The 20311-nt window shown below is 45.9% G+C and overlaps 1 protein-coding gene across 1 annotated transcript in view; it reads left to right on the plus strand.

The window, feature by feature from the left end:
- The window catches only part of MAP2 (microtubule associated protein 2), a 135216-nt gene extending 127331 nt beyond the window's left edge, over positions 1-7885 (plus strand). Inside the window, exons 13-15 of the mRNA XM_059820584.1 lie at positions 6260-6341; positions 6862-6974; positions 7670-7885. Of these exons, the coding sequence (XP_059676567.1) occupies positions 6260-6341; positions 6862-6974; positions 7670-7885 (411 nt within the window). The remainder of the gene's footprint in view (positions 1-6259; positions 6342-6861; positions 6975-7669) is intronic.
- The last annotated feature ends 12426 nt before the right edge of the window (positions 7886-20311 follow it).

A 20311-nucleotide genomic window follows, 5' to 3' on the forward strand; every position in this document is an offset into this window, starting at 1 on the left:
CTCCAGGTCCCTGGAGTGGCGACTGTTGTACATCAAGACTTTGAAATCCACATTCACTTTCTGTGAACCACCATAGGGAGGCATATATCTAACTGGGAGATTCACAGGTATTGCTAGCCTGTCACGTCTCCTCCTGTTAGCCAGTGTAACCCAAAACATCCCCTCTGATCTAGTGTAGATGTTGCCCTCTGACCGCAGCCCCTTCGTGTTTGGATTGCCAGTAGGGCCACTATATGTAGGAAGGGAGTTAGAGTTTACCCCACTGAGTGCAGATCAATGTATGCCTCATCTAAATGAACTCTGAGAAAAATAGCTTCAACACTTGGTTTCCTAGCAGGCTACCCATAAATGCCCTGCATCTCTTGATGGTTTGACAGACAGCATTCAAACAGCACAGAAGGTATTGGAGCACAGTGTCTGATTCCTGCTGGGGACCACCTGGAAGTAGTGTGAGTCAGTGAGGCTGTACCATGTATACGCTGGCACACAGTCTGCCCTGAACTTCACTTCTGGACTAATGCTGAAGAGTCATCAGAGGACAGAGTGGGGTAAGGTCTTTGAGACTTCCAGGGATTCAGACAGAAGCCATTTTTTCCCTTGGGCAATGTAGTTTTCTGGAATAAACCCAGCATTGTCTGTAAGGCTTAATTTTTCCACTGTGGTTTAACTTCACGTGGATATGACAAATGCTGAGGAACCTCAGCTTGGTCCTCATCAAAGTACTAACTTCCAGGCCCTGTCCAGCATACCTGGGCAAACCAGCATCCCATCAGAAGAGAATGTACACATTTCAGACTGGCAGGTCAGCACAAGGGTTGTGAGGGAGCCTGTCACGAATTATCTTGTTGGGATGTTTCATGAGTGTGACTAGAAAGCAGTCCTGTTTCTGCCACAGACTAAAATGTTCCCTTTCCTGAATTGAGAGCATGAGCAGGCTTGATCTTTCATTTAATGTGCAGCACAACTGAAGTGCATATATGTAGAGTACATCCCTACCACACCTCCACCCCCACACAAGATGTATATATGCATTGAGGAACACAGAGACCTTCCTGGTGAGTCATGGTGTTCATGCTGTCTCTATCACAGGCAGCTGCATCATCTAATTCCTTTCATCAAGTGCCATCATAAAAGTTTACCATTTTCTTGTTGTAGCTCTGTTCCCTTGGGAGGCAGTTCCATAGCCTCCCTGCTCTGATAGTTACAAATTTCCCTCTAGATTCCAGCTTCAAATAATTCACAGTCAGTTTACATTCTTTGTTTGCAAGCCAAAGTTTCTCTTTAGCCTAAATAGTTCCTGTCCCTCTCTGGTACTCTCCCTCTGATGTTTACAGTCTAATTTCTCAAAGGAAACAAAGCTTGTGCAGTCATGCTGTCTGGCTGGCAGTCTCAGCCTTCCTCAACTCATTTGTAAGTTGTTGGCCCATTTCAGCCAGGGCTGGGAAGCGAGCAGTGGTTAGAAACGCAGGTGGTCCCTCCAAGCTGGGTGATAGTTGTTGACTGGATACAAAACAGAGACTCAGCAAAACACTGTCATTGGGGGAAAGGCAGCGATAACTCAGCCCCTTCTCCACAATCAGAGACAAGAAACAGCTGGCCAGTTGTGCATTGGCTTCTATTTGCCCCATCTAGCAGACCTGGGAGAAAGCTTGGGAGATCTTGCTGGCAAGAGGGGATAGGACTTGCTGAAGAATAGAGGATGGAGGGATTAAGCAGGTTAAAGCTTTAATCTATAGGAAACAAGGCTCCATTAGTTTGTGAAACACCTAGTTATATGGTGGGCAGTCATGATTTAAATAAGTGCAGGATATATTCCAGGAAAGGCAGAAACAGATCATCAGGAAAAACCTGGATCAAGTGCAGTTCCTCCCTGTGTCAGATGACCAACAGAACACATCCACATCACTCAGCCCACTTCAGCCCTCAGCATAGGACATAAATGATACATAGGTCTCCTGCTGGCCCCTCTACACAGGGGCACATTTCATCCAGTGAGACAGAAAGAATAATTGAGATGATTGGTCCTTTATGTATCTGCTAGCCAGGTCCATGGGCCATAAGACTCATGAACTGTCAGACTTCTGCATGCAAATCAACCTTTAGGCACTTGATCAAAGGCACCCTCTCAACTTATCACCTTGCTTTGTCTCCATTTTTAAGCTACAGGCCCCCAGTCCACAGCGCTGAGGTCTTGTCATGACCCCTAAGCCAGCATTTTCAGAGCAAATGCATCCCTGTGGCCATTGCTAAGAGGTGCTGCTGATCCCTTGCTGAGAGATGTGCTCAGAAAGTGCGAGGAAGGCTTTCTGTTTTGCCCAGTTTCGTCTGGCCTGAAGCTCTCCGGGAGCCAGATCTGACTGCATATCTGACGTGTGTTTCTGTAACTGATGTGACACCTGTCTTGTATAGCACTGGGTTACATTTTTAAACAAATAGTATATTGAGAGAAAGCACAAGCATAAAACTCCAAAGGCATTTGCTTTCATGTTTCAGTGTACATTGGTTTACTTGGACAGATTAAGCAGATAGGAGAGAGACAGAAGTCAATTTGCCCACTGAAGATGCCCTTCTGAAGGTGACCTACCAGTTGTGGAGTTTTCTGGTGCTGTCATCACCTTTATTGCTGAGCGTGCTGTCACCACAGATCTTGACCTATTAAAGTGAGAGAACACTTAACATCCTAATGGTTTGACTGATGTAGTGGTTACGTTATACGTGATGAGGGGGACCCATGAAAGAGCTTGCTGTGAAGAAGTTCTTCACATTAGCTGCAAAGTGTGGCCTCTGAAAATTTCTTCTTGGAGTTTACTGGGCTTAAGTCAAGAGTGCACTTCACTTCAGGTGCTCAGTGCCAGAGGATTTGACTTGTTATCTAAAATGTGACATTATCCCCACTGCAGGAGCCAAGAGCTGCAAAATCTGATATCCCTGTAAAGGGGCAAATCGTCTTTTGCTAGTTTTGAGGAGGCAAGGCACAGAGGGAGTGATTTGTCTCAGATTTATCAGGGAGCCTGGGGCAGTTTGGGGACCTGAAGCCAGGAGGCAGAAACTGCACAGGGTTCTTCTTCCTCCCACTGATGACTTCAGCTGGTTTGCAGCTGTTTTGTGTTCCTGGGGTGGTAAGAAGCTGCAGTAAGATACCCCGATGTATCTGTCCTTCTCTCTTATCTCACTTTCAGTTAGTCATTGTAGGTTTACCTACAACAGCAGCCAACAGGACTGTGCTAAGTAATATGTCAGTGAAGGCTCGACAAGTGCCATTTAACAAAATGAATAGATAATGCTCAAAATTCTGTGTCTTTCTGTAAATTCATATTGTATATTAAGAACGTACAGAAATATAAAATCCAACATAACATTTGAATAAAGACTTTGTATTTAACCCAGAGAAAGAATATGCTGCACAGGTGGGACTCTTTGGGTAAGTAAAAGCTCCTGGTGCAAAGAAGGCAGGTGCACCATTGCCCAGAAACACCTTCTCGCACACCTGAAAAGCCTAACACTAGTGAGCCCAATCCCCTGCCCATGCTCAGAAAGAAGTCTGGAAGTGGTGCCACTCAGGTGTGTGCCCTGCACCCAGTTGTTCCTGCTTACTGGTAACTGCCATCCAGCAGCACATCATTCCCTGGGAGGCCCATCATTGGTGGCACATGAGTTCTGCCAGGTGGAGGAACTGCTTTGACATGGGGGTCAAGCACGGGACAGCTTGACCTTCCCTTCTCAGAGGTCACTTCCAGGCACTGTCATATGCCTGCAGTGCATCTATGGCTAAGGTAACACAGTAAAAATGTGGGCTCCTAGCATCTGTAAGGGAGGCCGGCACCATCAAAGGAAAGCTGGGTACTTGTTCTGCCAGAAACAAAGAGCACAGGGGAGAAGCACAGTGCTGCTAGCACCAGAAAGTTGTTGTGACCAACTTTATGGCCAGTACCAGAAATCAAGAAGCAGTGATTGCAGCTGTAGGTTTCCGGATGCTGTTGTTTTCTGCATTGCCCTTTAGTAAATGACAGTAAAGAGAGAGAGCAGTAGGGAGCTCTGACTTCAGTTTAATTAATTTTGTCAGTCCCCTTTCACAGGACACTCTGAGGTCTGTTGTATGAATCTAGCTGCTGTTACGGCTGTATGGCAGAAGGAGGGGCAAAGTACCTCAGGATTTCAACCCATGCCTGAGCTGGCTGGATCTGAGATTTCCGCATCAAAGGCCGGAGTGCTGAGCTGTGGGAAGGAGGGTTTCCATCTTCTCCTTGTGGCCAGTTCAGCAGAAACACTGGCTATCACTCGAACCTAGGACAGGCTGTCCAAGGACTATGTCCAGTCCAGGCAAGCAAGGAGTTCTCTGAGCTTTTCAGGGAAAAGCCACCTCCAATATCTCCCAGTATAAAAACTTTCCCCTTTGTATTTCACCACCACTTTGTGAAGTAGAAAAAAGAGCAGCATAGTACATTTCCATATGCTGTGTTAAAATAGTAAGCATAGAGATTGGCATGGTTTACTTTCTCACATTTCAACACAAGTGTCAGAAGGAGGAGTCACAGCAGGAGGAAAAATTACCCTGGCTCCCTTGTCCTGCACCCCAGTGGAGTGTGTGTATGGTATATAGTAAGTTACCTCCGATTCCTTTTAGGTTAGGATTTTAAACAAGAAGATCGATTTTAGCGATATTCAGTCCCGGTGTGGTTCCAGAGATAACATCAAACATTCTGCAGGGGGAGGAAATGTAAGTAGTACAGACACCCTGTAAACAGGCATCTCCACTGTGGTGACCCACTTTGCACAGACAGACCCCTCTGTCTCCCTTCCTCTGAGCACTACTTTCCTTCTCGCTACTGTTTCACATGTGAGTCTGGTCTGGTGGTCGTGTGAGCCCTGTGTATGCAGCGGTGGCCTTCTGATCTTTCTCCACAGAGCACAACACGTTTCCAGAACTTGGACAGGAAAAGGAAATAAGAAAGGTTATCTCTAAACGCCCAAGGGAGCTGGCAGTACAAGTCCAGCGTGAGCCAAAATGGTTCAATGCCTGTGGTGGGAGTGGCCCAAGAAAGTAATTTCCAGAAAGAGACTCCAGGTCACAGTGAGACGCCAGTCTCACAGTTGGGCATCTTCCAGTGCATCAGTCCTTCCTCAGCTAGCCCGAGAGAAAGAAGAAGAAAAATAAAACATAAGGACAAAGAAAGCTCAGAGAGGGGGTGTGATCAGCCAGGGTGCTGAGTGCTAATGCTAATGCCACAGCATTATTCCAGTGTAACAAACTGAAGTTGCTCAGGGTTTGACCAGACACCCATCAGTTCTAGCAGTCATGCTGGAATAGCTTAAGGTGGCTCTGACCCCTCTGATGGAAATGATCAGATGGAAGAGCTGATGGTGTGGGCATGTCTGATCCAAACAGATTCAGTACAGTCACCAATGCTGGCTTAAGTCTTTGCTGGTGATGTGAGCAACCCAGTGGCATTGCAGCCATCCTGGAGCTCCTGTCTGGCCTGGAGGGGCTGCAGCTTCTTAAGACCTGCTAACACAGTCACTGCGCTTGTGGGCCCCATCTGGGAGCTAGTTGAGAGCGCAGCAAGGCGGGAGTGTTGCTCTGTGGCTGTTCCCGGGCTGGGATCAGCACAGTCATGGCAACACGGCCGGTAGCAGGGCACAGAGCGGCAGGAGGAGGGAGGGTGCCCGTGCTGCTGCCTAGTTGAGCAGAGCGATGCCACTGCTATCTGGTGAGCACCACCGAGCCAGCTGGCTGAACACCACCCAGCTCAGGTACAGCTGCAGGAGTGACATTTGTAGATTCATCAGACTCCCCATAGTGGATTGAGCTGAAATGCATACCATATTTAAATGCAGGAAAACATGAAACAGATGGTAGAGAAAAAAAGCAGTCACCGAAATATTCCTAGTTGCCAGGATGCACATTCAAGAGCAGAAGTAAATAGGGTGGGTCCTGCTGCATGCAGGGCTTTGGAGCATCCACCCTGAGAGGAGGCTCAGAAACATTTTAGAAAGAACCCACAAGCTGATCTGCTTTGTCCTCATCTTCATTCTGCTAATAGTAAAGCTTAACCCAGCTCTGTCATTTCCCTAGGTGGGAAGGAAGTTTACTGTATTAATCTAGGTGTTTCCTCCTTTGTGGCATGGTCTGTTTTCTACTAACCATCTCTCCTTTTCCAGTGGTTTGTAGAGGCTTGGACTCTTCCTCTGCAGGGCTTGGCTTTTTATTTATTTTATTCTTTTCATTCCTGTAATTTGTGTGCGTGTGTGCTTTTGACAGGTACAAATCGTAACCAAGAAGATCGACTTGAGTCACGTGACTTCCAAGTGTGGCTCGCTCAAGAATATCCACCACAAGCCAGGTATTGTAGGAATTTCTGGGATGTGGGACAAAGCAAATACCTAATCCTGTTATGTGAAGGAGAAATCATGGATGATACCATTCTCTTATAGCCCAAGAGAAAGTCAATACACTTTGGTAATAAAAAAAATATTCTTAACTCTACTTAACTAAATATATAAACACATAAAGGTATGGGACCACCTAGTTTAGAGGGTCAATAAAAAAATAATGCAGAAGGATGCTGCTGTGGCATAATGTCAGTTTGGTAAGATACTGAAATGCACACTGAAGTCAGCAAAATACCTAAGCATGTGCCTAAATCCCGTGAAAATCAGTAGGGCTGCAGCACATGCTTACAGTTTGAACATGTGTTGAAGAATGTATCTTTTACTGAACATGCAGTGTGGTATTCTGTGCTTCTCTAAAACCATTAGATCTCGACTAAAAGGGAAGTAACGCGAGTGCACCCGTGTGCATCAGATCAGACTTTCTCCTGAGCCATTCCAGCCTCTTAATTTGTATTTCCTTTTTCTGTATAGGAGGTGGGCGTGTGAAAATTGAGAGCGTGAAACTGGATTTCAAAGAAAAAGCTCAGGCTAAAGTTGGTTCACTGGAAAATGCCCATCATGTACCTGGCGGTGGTAATGTCAAGGTAAGAGGAGAGCCTTCAGAGAACAGACTACCACTGCACCCCCGGCCCAGTGAAATTATTAGAGCTGTGAATTCAGCGATGGCTCTGAATTGAGTAGGAAACATTTGCTTGTTCTCCTTTGAGCACACTCATATGCCATTTGCTCCCTTTGGAATTTGGAATGATGAATCTCACATCCACATCTAAGCTGAGAGTGAATCTTGAAGTGAAATGTCCTGTAGTGTGTACAATGGCTTTCCCCTTAAAGATAAACCTTGTTTGGGACTGTTGTACAGGAATAATAATGGTCTAGTAAGTTTTGTAGTATGGGTATCCCAGAGGATCAGGACTGCTTTGTGAAACAGGAGGAAGACATCTTGAAAGTAAGATCACACCACAAACATTTGAAAAAACAGATTCCAGAAACAAATCACAATGCCTATAAAATGTCCATTAAATTCATACAGCTAAGAGCAATGGTACTGCCCATTAAGGCATCCATCAGAGACAGAAACAGTAAGAGAATGTGACATAGTAAGCCAATGTATGTTAAACAAGGTGAAAAAATCTTCAGTTTCAATTATTCTAAGGGGTGAAGAAGCTTCAATCCTTGTAGGAGTTCTTAAAAGTAAGCAAAAAGAGACCCAAATGATGATCTGTAACGAGATAATTTGGTGAATATATAATGTGTTAAATTCTTTGCTTTCCTGGAGCAGATTGACAGCCAGAAGCTAAACTTCAGAGAGCACGCTAAAGCCCGTGTCGATCACGGGGCTGAGATCATCACGCAGTCACCAGGCAGGTCCAGCGTGGCTTCACCACGCAGACTCAGCAACGTCTCATCCTCTGGAAGCATCAACCTGCTTGAATCGCCCCAGCTTGCTACCCTTGCTGAAGATGTCACGGCAGCCCTCGCTAAGCAGGGCTTATGAATTTGCTCATTTTGCGTTGTATGAAGTAATAATATTTAGGCATGAGCTCTTGGCAGGAATGGGCTCAGAGCAGGTGTTACATTCATTCTTTACCATGTCTAAAACTAAGTCACATCCCGAGACTTGTAGTTACCATACAGTTGAAAAAACAGAAAAAAAATAATTAAATAGATGCAGAAATTGGCCTGATCTCCATTTACAACGGGAAGACACTGGCTTTATATGGGTATACAACTGCAGTATGTTACATTGGACAATTATTGTTGCTCTGCTCTGTCTTGCATGGAGTACCGTACTATGATAAAATGCATTTTTACCTTTCATGTGCCTGAAGGCCATCCACCTCTTTCTGAAGAGCCTTGTTAATATCCCAAGTTGCTCATTTCACTGTTCTGTTGATAGATGGGGAAATAACAAAAGACAAGTTGCCCATTGTAAGTTATTACAGGTTAAATTAACAGTCTGCTTACCAGAAGGAAGGGCATATAGAGAAATTCAAGTTTAATTAAAAAAAAAAAGTGTTATTTTGTATAAATGAGTAGAACAAAAGTTGAATTAAGTTATTAACATTTTTTTGGACTTGGTTAATTATGTCAGTGTATAGCTGAAAAGCCAATAAATTATTTAACTAATAACTAAAAATAGTAGTTGAAAACATTTGAACCATGCTTGGGGAAGTGACGTAAAAAAGCTGTTGAAAGCAAGCACTTCTACCCCAATGGACTTGTGTCTGATTAGAAAGTTGGTTAAGCGGCTAGATTTGTGTACGCACCACCGGTTTCACATCCTTTCCATCTGTTTGATACAGTATTATAGATATATATATATTTCTCTGTGGCCATTTGTGATACGCCCTCCTCATATACTTGAATATTCTACTTCTTTATTCACAGTATCTGTGTCTCTTGCACCCTTTGGTGTTGCAATTTTAGGTATGTAAAAGTAGATGTTAGCAGGGTTTTTTTTCCCTATTCATAAGAATACATTTAAAAAAGATGAAAATTTTAGCATGAAGTTGCTTTCTGTAACAACTAAAAGCCGTGACCCTGTTTTAGTGCCAGATGCAAGTCTCTTCTGTGATGCTAGAAAAAGGATTCCTTCCCTCTTCCCTTCCCTCCCTTTCTTCACAAAGGTATGATTTTTGTGGGGTCCAGACGTTTGTAAAAGGGTCTCCAAAGATGGCTGAGTTTGGATTCTGGATTTTTAAAAAATCCACAATAGTTTGGTTCTGGCTTTTTTTCTTTCTTTTTTTTTTTAAACTCCTGTAGTAACAGTGAGTGTTAGATTTATTTATTTTTTTCTTTTGCTAAAGTTGAAACACAGAAAAAATATTAAAATGTTGTTTCCACTCCTTCAGTGATGTCTTAGGTATACACTCAGGCACTCAGATAGCAGTGATAAACGTAACAGAGATGCCTGTAAATTATAGTATGTGAATAAATAAAATGAGCTCCCTAGACTGGGTTGCCATAGCGATTAATCAATTAAATAGGGCATCTTAAAATCTGAGCAAAGTGGGATTATATCGACTATAAAAAGTATAAGAAAAAGTGTGCATAAAAGATAAAGGGCAGAGATACATAAACAACCAATCTAACGGAGTTACCTGTTACCTCCGGCACTATCTTGTGGACACTAAGAGAACACTGAAGGTAATATGGTGATATTACTCATCAGCGGATAATTGCTGATACTGTATGTACAGTAGACATTATGAAATGACCAGTTTACATTCTTGCAGATTCTTTGATCTTTTCCTTTTGAAATCTCTTAACTAAACTTTGCACTGTCAGTTCAGCTATACTCGATATGTGTATTAGGTTAACATTGTGTGTTGGAAGCTTTTGATTCTTTTTCCTTCTTTATTTGTATGTGTGCGCATGTGTGGTGGGGTTTGATCTGAAAAGACTCATAGTGGAGGAGGATTCTAATAATTAATAGCACAGGATTCCCCATCGTTAAATTCAGGTAGTAAATGCACAATTACTAGACAGTAAATATTCAGTGGACCAAAGGGGGATTTTGGCTAAGCCGTCACAGCAGTATGAAGACAAAACAAAATGGCTACATCTCTAAAAATTTTACCGAAGATGAACTCCTAACAGCCCCCCACACATTTCAGCTTTGCAAAAAGCTTTTTCACACTATAAAGTACCTAATACTGTTTGTAAGTCGGTTGTTTTATACAAAGGACAGTGAGTTTAGAACCATGCTAAGTGCATCTGGAGGATTCTGATTTCTGCCCTGTATTTGTTATACTTTTGCTTAAAGTAATCCTAAGAATTCACACGGGAACAGTGTCGAGTGAGGTGCATTAAAAGCCTCTTCCCATTTTTCCGGAACAACAACTGACAGAAAGAAAAAAACAACAAAACTGGTTTTATATCACATTGCTCTGATCATACTATCAATTAATATAAATTAGCCTTGCAGTGGGTTTTTTTTTTTTAATGCCTTTTGCCAGTGAGCGGGAGAGTCTATGGTACTACTGAACCTCAGCTTCCCTGAAGCTGAACACCAGCTAGCGAGAACAATGTTAACCTGTGAGTCAAGTTTTTTTATTCTGCTTTTAAAATTTACATACTCTAGAAAATGAAGCGTAGTTCATCCACCTTTGAGTCCAAAGTTAAATGGCTTGGTGTGTTACACCACCCTATTTCATGCATTAAAATGAGCTTTCTTGTCTTGATTCAAGCAAAGACTTTTGTACTCGAAATCATCCTTCCATAGAAAGAATCCTAGAATGCTGTGGAGTTAGATGAAAAGAAATCAAGAGTTTTGTGCTGGTAAATTAAAAAGAAAAAAAAACAAGTTACGTTACATGACTCTAGATGTTCACTGGAAAAGCTCATATTAATCTTAACTTCTCAAGAAGAGTGTTGGTTTTAAAAACAACGGTTTTGTAAATATGTAATGCCCACTAAAGAAGATAGAGCCAGCTTCCTGGAAACTGCATCCGTTGTGTTTCTTTTCCACAGGCATGTTGAGCCCGCAGGTATGTTGGGTGCCTGAGACCCAACTCTGTAACAAAGCAGAGATAATCCAGACAAAAGGAATGGTGAAACCTCGTTTGGATAGCTAGGGGAGAGCCCCAAATGAATAATCCATTAAGTGGTAGAGACAAAAGAAAAAGTGCTTCTGCCCCATCTGCAGAGTTCTGTTTCTATGTAACCACAAGCAGAAAGAAATGAAAGCTGAGCAAACCTCTGTCCAGCAACAGTAAAGGAGAAACTAATACTGATGAGGGAAATTGTGTGCCCACAAGGGCTATGTTGTATTTTCACTGTACAGCAGTAAATGGTATTACCCATTCAATGCTCTGCTAAGGTACAGTATTAACCTCATCGTGACTGCTTACAAACCTATACACGACCCAAAGGGAGTCGACAGGCAGCCTGTGTGGACTACCACATGTGAGCAGAAGTTTTTCCCGTGCTGGACCAAATACTGTTCGAAACCCAAGTACAAATGTCCCTTCAAAGGCAGACGCCTTGAAGAGTAGATCACGTTTGCTATGAAAATCGACGCAGGTAGATTTCTAGCCTAGGTGCGTGTTGCGTTCACTCACTAGTCAGATTGCTAAAGCAACTCCCTCTGCAACTCCAGCAATTCCCACTGCAGGAAGGTAAATTAGTTTCACACTTGGAAAAGTCAAGCGTATAAAAGCCACTTCAACTTTAGCAAAGAGAAAAAGCCAACAAGTAAACATGCTGTATGCTGGGATGTCAAGGAATACAGTCTGCTGTTACAAACCTGTGTTTTTTCTGATAATTCTAGAGCCTGTTACCATAAAAGAGGCATTTCTTGAATGGCTGGTGGTAGGTAGTTCATGTTTTTCAATCCGATTTGCAATTGTATTTGTTGCTGTATAGTGATTGTTTTGCAAAATAAAATCGCTTGTCATCTAATTGCTTGTGTCCGTTTCCACTGTTTGCGATACAGCTCGTCCGCGTTCAACTGCTGCACGTCGCTGCCCTGCGTGGGAAAAAAGGTGCCACGCACCTACTGGTGTGGCATAGGTGGTCTTGCCAGAAGTCAGGGCGGATTAAGTCGTGTTTCTCAGCTAGTCCCTGTTACTTCTTGCCAAAAAGATGAGTTTTTACAGCTAGCGTCCTCTTTTGCGGGGTAACGTTCCCCTGCTTTGTGTCAACGCGTTGCTCTGTCCTTCACCCTGGGGTCCCAGCCTGGAGGTGCGGTTCAGCATCGCCCTGCACCGAGCAGCAGAGCAGAGGAGGCCCACGACTGAGCCAGCTTCCCCGCGCTCGTCGCCGTGTTTCCTTGGGCTGCCTTCAGCGCCGAGGTGCGCGAAGGTGCTGCCGATGGCCGGAGCCATCCCTTTGTCACAAGCTGGGCCGCTGGCGGGGACTTGTCACAGCTCTGGATCACGGCTCCGCCACTTTCTCCCACTTGGCAGAACTCCGGCCTCCCTCGGGCCGGAGCCGCAGCCCTTGGCGGGCCCGAGGCCGTGAGGGGCGGCGGGGCAGGGGGCCGCCGCCCCATTCCCCTGAGCGTCCCTCGCCGGGGAAATGGCGGCCACCGCCTGCCCCGCCCCGCCCCACCGCCCGGCAGGGCTCGCGCGGCCAACGGCTGCCTCGCGCCCACAGGGTGGGGCGCGCGCTCCGGCGGGCTATAAATACCGCGGAGCCGTTAACAATCGCTGAGAGGGTCTCGGTTCGGCGTCGTGAGGTGCCGGCGCAGCGCTCCCTCCCCTCACAGCCCTAGGGCGCGCTCTCGCCCGCCGTGAGGGGCTGAGCCCGGCCGGCAGCGGCGGACGAGCGTCGTCGGGGCCGGCTCCGGCTCCCTGGAGCCTGCCGGGGACGGTGGGATCCGTGTGGCCCAAAGGTAAGGGGAGCTGTGGGTGATGAGCTCTTGGGGTCGTCCTGAAAACTCCCGGGGCGACAGCCCAAAGTTTGAGGGCTGCTTGAAGTAGTTTGTTGTTTTGGATCCGCTGGTGGGTGCCTAAACCCCTGCAAAGGAGGAAGGTGGAGGAAGTGCAGCTCTGTGCTGCAGGTGGAGCAGAGAAGGCCCAGAAAATGTTTGTGTGCTGGCCCAAACCACCGGTGTGGAGCGGGTGTGTTCTCAGCGCGGGGCTGCGGGGTGGGGAAAGAGGGAAGCCCCCCTCCCAGGCGCCCCTGCCCCGCCTGCTCTGGCCCTGCCCGAGCAAGGCTGCTCCTGCTGCCTCCTCCCGCCCCGACGGCTGCCCTGGGGGGGTTTCAAGCCTGAGCCACGCAGATGTAGATACAATGACACAGGTGAAATGAGAGCTTCCGTATCAGCTACTGCGTGAGCGCTGCATGTTCTGCAGAGTTGGGTGGCAGCGGTGGGACTTGCTAACGGAAGAGGACTCCTCTGAACATGGCTGGGAGCCTGAGCAGTAGCGGCAAGATGCAACTGAGTAGACTGCCTTAAGTTTCCCAGCCCCTGAGCAAGCTGGACTTTTCACGTAATGCTGCAATATTCATAAATAAATGCAGTCAAACTACCTGGAGGAATAATTAAGTGCTGTTAATTATCCATTAGAAGCACCCTCCTAAGGGTGCTTAGGCGCAAGGCAGAACTGATGTATCATCTGCTAAAAGGAAAAGGATGAAGAGGTTGAGAACAAAAGAGTAAATCCCGATTTAAGCATTCACAGCTAGGGCAGTGTTTGAGGACAGCTGGTAAGAACCTCTTTCCTACTTTCAAAGTGAACGAAGAAGAGGTGATATTTCTATGACTGTTATGTCTTATTAGCAGCATGTGGTAGGTGATGTATTTTATAATTTGCTAGCAGATTGTGATGTTGGAGCACTGAGGTAAGTACAAGCTGTGAATAAATCTTGATTAACTACAGTGTTACTGAAAGTGAGGGAAGCCCAGGGATCCTGCTACAACGTTTGCTAGATGTACAGAGGATCTGTCCACCCTGTGCCTATTGCAGCTCATGGGGTGTTCCTTGCATTGTACAGGAACAGGGTAGAAAAAACAGGTGGGTGATTCAGAGAAGTGGATCCAATCAGAGTATCAGGCAGAAGGCCTTTCACCTAGAGGTGTGTGGCCACGCAGAAGTCCCAGTTGCTGCTTTGAAGACAAAAGACAGTGAGGCACTGATGGAGGGGCTCCCAAACCTGGCTTGTGTGAGCGCCCTTGTTCTGGAAGGAGAAGCATGTGGTGGAGGCAGTTCTCAGCTCTCTTCTGAGCAACGGAGAGGAAGACATGTTTGGTAACTCAGTGGAACAAGAGGTCCTGCTTTCTTCTCCAGGAAGAAGGTGAAGAAGGTGAAAAAGGTGTTTGGATAGGGTGGGGTTCAGGGGGAGGAGATTTGTTGTCTTTTTTTTTTCCCAAAAGGAGGTAAAAGTTTTGCAGCTTACCAAAGCAGTCACATCCCAGAGCTTGGGGAGTCCTGATCAAGAGGTGGTGTGATACCCTGACAGGGAAAGCTGGATTTTATTTTTTTTCCCCAGTCTTGTCCAGAGACCCTCCTATGTCATATCTATGTTCCATCTCTCCCTACCTTATCTAGTTGGAGCATAACCTGCTCCTATTATATATTTAAATGCAATTAAATGGCTCTGTGAATATGAGTTGTTGCTTGAATGTTATGCAAAGGCAATAACTCTGCGGTGACTGTGGAGGATCTGTGTTTCTGCTTTGTTTAGAAATAGGATTCTCAGATGCATGAGTGCTACGCCACTCCTACTGATTCCAGCTAAATGTGGGCCAAGCATTAAATATCTGATGGTCCGTATGGAATCTGATCTAGCTAGACTACAGTCTGCTCCTGCCAAAATTCATGTAGTAACAGCAGCAAACCTGGTAGTTTTAGGCGTTCATTGTGTTTGAGCAGGGCTGGCAAGAAGAGCTGTGAATGAAACTTCTGAAGAACCTTAGCCAAAATGTTTTCATGGTGAATTTAAAAGCCGTTAAAGAAAAAACAGAACTTTCCTAGATTTCTTTAATTTTTACAAAACACCTGGGAAGGAGAGAATCAGGCCTTTGTTTTAAAATCCCCTATACTTCTATCTTGTGTAGTTCATGATAGTGCAAAGAGGATGTATACAGTTGCTATGCCGAAACAGCAGTCTTTGACTCGCTCTTTACACTGATGTAAATGACAGCGTATGCAATACTGCCAATGAAATAGCCCTCTGTGCCCACTCTCTCCTGATGCTCTTGCTGTATTCTAGCACAGTTACTTAACAAGGTCCAAAGACTTCGTAGGAAGAGAAATGGATAAATGAAGGAGTAACTTTTGCTTTTACCTGACAGACCCGTAGGAGAAAGGGTAAAATGAGTGGCATCCATCAGTGCTGACTTTCTGTGACTGGTTGTCCCAAGAGAGAAAGGGTCTTCACCATGGGTCCTTTCAGCCAAGGACAAAAGCCTCCTGGCAGCTTATGGAAGACTAAGCTCTCAGGAGCATGCCAAACAATTGTCTTTGTTCTCTGCTCTGGGGTGTACAGTTAGGAGCTGTTTACAGCTTTGCTCTTGGAAAGGCTGCTGCACAGCAATGGCTAGAAATACTCCTGAGAGTTTGGATTCTGGTTCTTTCTGCACAAAGAGAATAACAGATAAATTAAAGGTATGAATACTTAGGAGCGTATGTGGCAGGGATTGAGGCTGGGAACTTGGACAGCATCAGCACGAAAACAAGTGCAAGACAGTGAGGCTTAGAGTGGTTGCCTGCTCTGGGCACTCCTGTGTAGAGTGGGAGCTTCATGCTCCAGTTCTTCTCGGTGTTCCCACTCTGTGGCATGCTGCCAGCTTTGACTGTTTCTGGATCAAGACTGAATCCTACGGCGGTGGATGTGTAGACAGAACTGTGCAATGAGTAAAGTAGTGATCAAGAAGCAGCATGTGATTTGAGGGGATGTCAGACTGATGCTGCCTGTAGTAAGAGAAGAAATGGAAAAATAGTGTCATGGGCATCTTTTGTGGGCTAGGAATTGCTGGAGTAATGATGCCATCTCCGCTTTTCCCCACGCCTGCTTCCTGAAAGCAGTGACTTCTTGCACTGTAAGGGAAAGTGGGGGACTGATTTGGAGAATTTTCTCTTTGCAGCACCCACTGCAGTGTTAGCATTTAGGTACAGTCAAATGCTGACTGCAAGTCTGAAAGCCTCTGCTGCAGGCAGAAGTTCAGTATAGCGATAAGTAAAATCTTCCAGGCTGTAAAGTTCCTTCTTCTCTTATACATGCAATTCCCAAGTTGCAAGCTGTTTCCCTTACATAGGCACAGATAACTTCAGCTTTGTCTGTGCCCTTTGGGGTGGGGGTGTGTGTTGTCTCCAAAACAAGGCAAGAACAAAATTGGTCTCTAGCCACTGTTGAACTAATCTAAACCACCTTTGCCACCTCCTGGGTTTAGTGCTGGTCACAGGTGGCTGGGTTGGAGAATCTGCACCTTTGTGACTGCAGTTCTTAGGACAGTGCCAGCTGTTCATAATCTTTTCTTTGCTCTCTGATGGGCCGAGGCCAACTGTATGAAGTTCAACAAGGCCAAGTGCCGGGTTCTACACTTTGGCCACAACAACCCCAGGCAACGCTACAGGCTTGGGGACGAGTGGCTGGAAAGATCCCCCACAGAAAAGGACCTGGCGGTGCTGGTTGACAGCCGGCTGAATATGAGCCAGCAGTGTGCCCAGGTGGCCAAGAAGGCCAAGAGCATCCTGGCCTGTATCAGAAACAGTGTGGCCAGCAGGAGTAGGGAGGTGATCGTGCCCCTGTACTCGGCTCTGGTGAGGCCACACCTCGAATCCTGTGTTCGGTTTTGGGCCCCTCACTCCAAGAAGGACATTGAGTTGCTGGAGTGTGTCCAGAGAAGGGCGACGGAGCTGGTGAGGGGTCTGGAGCACAAGTCTGATGAGGAGCAGCTGAGGGAACTGGGGTTGTTCAGTCTGGAGAAGAGGAGGCTGAGGGGAGACCTCATCGCTCTCTACAACTACCTGAAAGGGGGTTGCAGAGAGGTGGGTGTTGGTCTCTTCTCCCAAGTGACAAGTGACAGGACAAGAGGAAATGGCCTCAAGTTGCGCCAGGGGAGATTCAGACTGGATATTAGGAAAAATTTCTTTACTGAGAGAGTGGTAACACAGTGGAATAGACTGCCCAGGGAGGTGGTGGAGTCACCCTCCCTGGAGGTATTCAAGGAGTGTGTGGATGTGGCATTGTGGGACGTGGTTTGATGGGCATGGTGCTGTGTGGTGTGGGTAGGTGTGGTGGGGTTTTTCTTGGTTTGTTTTTTTTAATGGTTGGACTTGATGATCTTACAGGTCTCTTCCAACCTTAGTGATTCTGTGATTTGTTTTGCCTCGGAAGTTCTGTAACTTCAAACCTCTGCACAAACAGAGGGATTTAGGTGTTTTTTATGGCTGCATGTTTTTGGAGAGCAATATCCTGGACTCAAAATGGCAAGTTTGACTAGAACTGCAATTTGCAGTTATTTTCCATTACTACAAAGTAGTAGCTATGCAGTTTCCTCTCGGTGTCTGTTGGACTACCTGAGCTCCACTTGCTAACGGCTGTGTGACTGGGCAAGGTGCTGGCTGTGCACAAAGAAAGAGTAAGGAAATTGATACTGTACTTCAAAGCTATTTGTTTCTCCTAAAGAGTTCTTCAAGGATGTAACAGAAAGCCATGTAGAGGTGCTTGTATATTGTCCTTCTGCTTTCTGAGTGATAGTTAATACTGACAGATGTGGAGCTAGTGTGCAGTTGCCTCGTGTGTGCTCCACTCCCGCTCCTTTTCTGACTGAAGAGAGGACGTTTGGATTCCCCTTTGGAGGCTCAGTGAAGTGCTCCTAGTGAGCTTCCAAACTCTGCTCTCCTGGACTGCCTCTGTTCAGGGGCAGCAGCGATGTTTACTTGGGTAGGTTTGAAACCAATGAATGCTATTGTTTTCCTACTAAACTTGTTTGGGTTTGTTTTGGGTTTTTTTGAGCTTTGTGTTCATGTTTTCATCCCTGTCTGTTTACCCCTAAGCAGTTGCCTTGGACTAACCACACCAAGTGTCTCTGGCGTCCGTGTTAATCAGGAGAATTCATAGCAGATTTTGGCTGTAGTCTGCGAGCAAGCTGCAGTGCTCTTTTGCTCTTGTGTTTCCTGTTGTGTAACAGAGCATGGGAATAGTAAGTTTAGGCTTAGAGCAGCAAACTGGAAGCTATTGTAAATGACTGCTTCTTGAATGCAGGAATAAGGAGAGATACCCATTTAAAAAAAAAACCAAACAAACAACAAAAAACCCTCAGATCTGAACTGTGCTTACCAGTTACTGAGAGAATGCAAGTGTCTTAAATTCGAACCAGTTCAATATTATAACTGTCTAAAATGCCTGATGGTGCTAAGTCTGAGGGTGAGACTATATGACACTTAAAATAACATCCACATAAACCATCCCTAGCCTGCAATGCTCATCCCTGGCTGAGGGTTAGCAATCCTCTTAACTGCGGTGAAGCTGAGTTCCAGTTATTCATACTGTGAATGTCCAAAGTTCTGGATCCATTGAGGGGATGTGGAGTAGGGAAACTTCTTTAATACATACCTTGCATTTAGAAGTAATTTGTTTTAACCATCTTCTCTTTGTAGTTGGTTCTTATACAATTTTAGAAATCAAGACTTTTTTTTTTCCTGTCTGACCTCACTTAATTGAAGGAAAGAAAATAGTACTTAAAAAATTTCCTGTCTGAGCAAGCTAATTCTGTGAATAAAAAGGCCTTACTTTTGTGAACCAGCAGAAAAAGTTACTGCTAGCAAAAAAACCCAACTGAATAAGACAAATAAAACCAACTAGTTAAGCATTTCAGCACTTAGGTAGATTAGTGATTTTAATTATTTAAACTTTTTGGTTGTAAACATACTGTTTAGGTTTTATTTAACAGATTACCTTCTAATTAACTGTCTTAATACTCTTTTTATGCAAGAGGGGGATTTTGGCAAAATGTAGACCACATAGGGTCCTGTTCTCCATGAGTGGAGATCAAGATCAGCCTAAGTCACTGCAGGGAAGTATTGGGTTGGGCACCAGAAAAAACTTTATACCAAGTGGGGGTAAATGCAGATTATCAAGGTAGTGGCACTGGGTTTTCAGCAAACCTGTTTCTCCAAGTACCCATAAGGAAGGAAATAGGTGATGTAGGTCAGTTTAGCGCCTGTTCCATGAAGGAATGACTTCAGTGAGTCTTGAAGTGCCTAGTATTAAGAAGGAAGATTGAAAGACAGGAAGAAATATGGCCTTGGCTTGTTGGAGCATCTCTCTTTAAACTTGCAACATTTTTATAGAAGCAATGGAATATCACATTTTTTTTGTGAAAAATCAACTGATAAAGGTGGACTTGCATTGGTCTTTCATTTCATCCTATTAATTATTTGTAGTAGTGTGCTATCTTCCGATATCCTTAGGTATGTAAGGAGAGCTAATCTAACAGTGACTGAGAAATATTTCCAGCAAAACTGACTCAAACGTATCTTTGTATTAGTCAAATCAGTCTGGTGTCTAGTTGGAAACACAAGTAAATCTGCTTTGGCGCTCACCACCCTCTCCACCTCTGTTTGTCTCAACTCCTTCTGTGTAAGAAAAACGGAATAAGTACCCCAAACTTCCCCTGCTCCTACCACCAACCATCACTTTCCGAGAGGGTTTATGACTTGCTTCCCTTCTCTTCCCACTCTTGAGATGAAGGAGTATCTCCCCCTTTAACAGCCACAGCCTTGCTCCGTGCTGCACCAAGCGCTTCGAGGGCTCCTGCCTTCAAAGATCCAAGGAGGGGAACTTGGCCTTATAGACGACCAACGAGCTCCCCAGCACCTCGAAAAGCCCTCTTCCAATTCTGCTCCTGGGCGCTTGTGGGGGAGCTCGGTCAGACTCCACCCGATTTGCAGGATCCGTGTGTTTGAACTTGTCCCTGCTGCAGGCGGGGGGTGGGAAGGAGACGTCTCCCGACCCCACCGGTTCTCGGCTGCTCTGCATCTTCCTCTGCGGCGTGGCGCGGCCTCGAACTTCCCCGCGGTGCGCCCCGCGCCCGAGGGAGAGGCGGCAGAGGCCCTGTTGCTCCGGCGCCGGCGGGAGGAGCGGCCCCGCGGCCCTTCCCGGGCGCTGGAAGTTTTGCGGGGGGCCCGGGGCGGGCCGGGGAGGGGCGGCCCCCGCCCCTGCGCCACCCGTCCGCCCTCCCCTGTCACCGCCTGCCGGCGCGGCTCGCGGTGCTGGGAGCTGTCCACAGAGGGAGGTGCTGAAGGCAGGGAGGAAGCCGAGGGACGCGGACATCTTCGCTCCCCTAATTTCCTCCCTGCCTTCTGCAGCCATTTTGCACCAGCAAAGCTGAGGGGAGGGAGGGGGTGGGCTGCAGAGGATGAAGGGAAGAGGGTGAAGAGTTGCGGAGAGCAAAGAGACAGCCATGGGAGATCCCGGCTGGTACGTCTGCTAAGACTGGCTCACAGCAGCAGCTGTCATCAGCATC

The sequence above is a fragment of the Gavia stellata genome, chromosome 8, assembly GCF_030936135.1.
Source record: "Gavia stellata isolate bGavSte3 chromosome 8, bGavSte3.hap2, whole genome shotgun sequence".
Classification (NCBI taxonomy): Eukaryota; Metazoa; Chordata; class Aves; order Gaviiformes; family Gaviidae; genus Gavia; species Gavia stellata.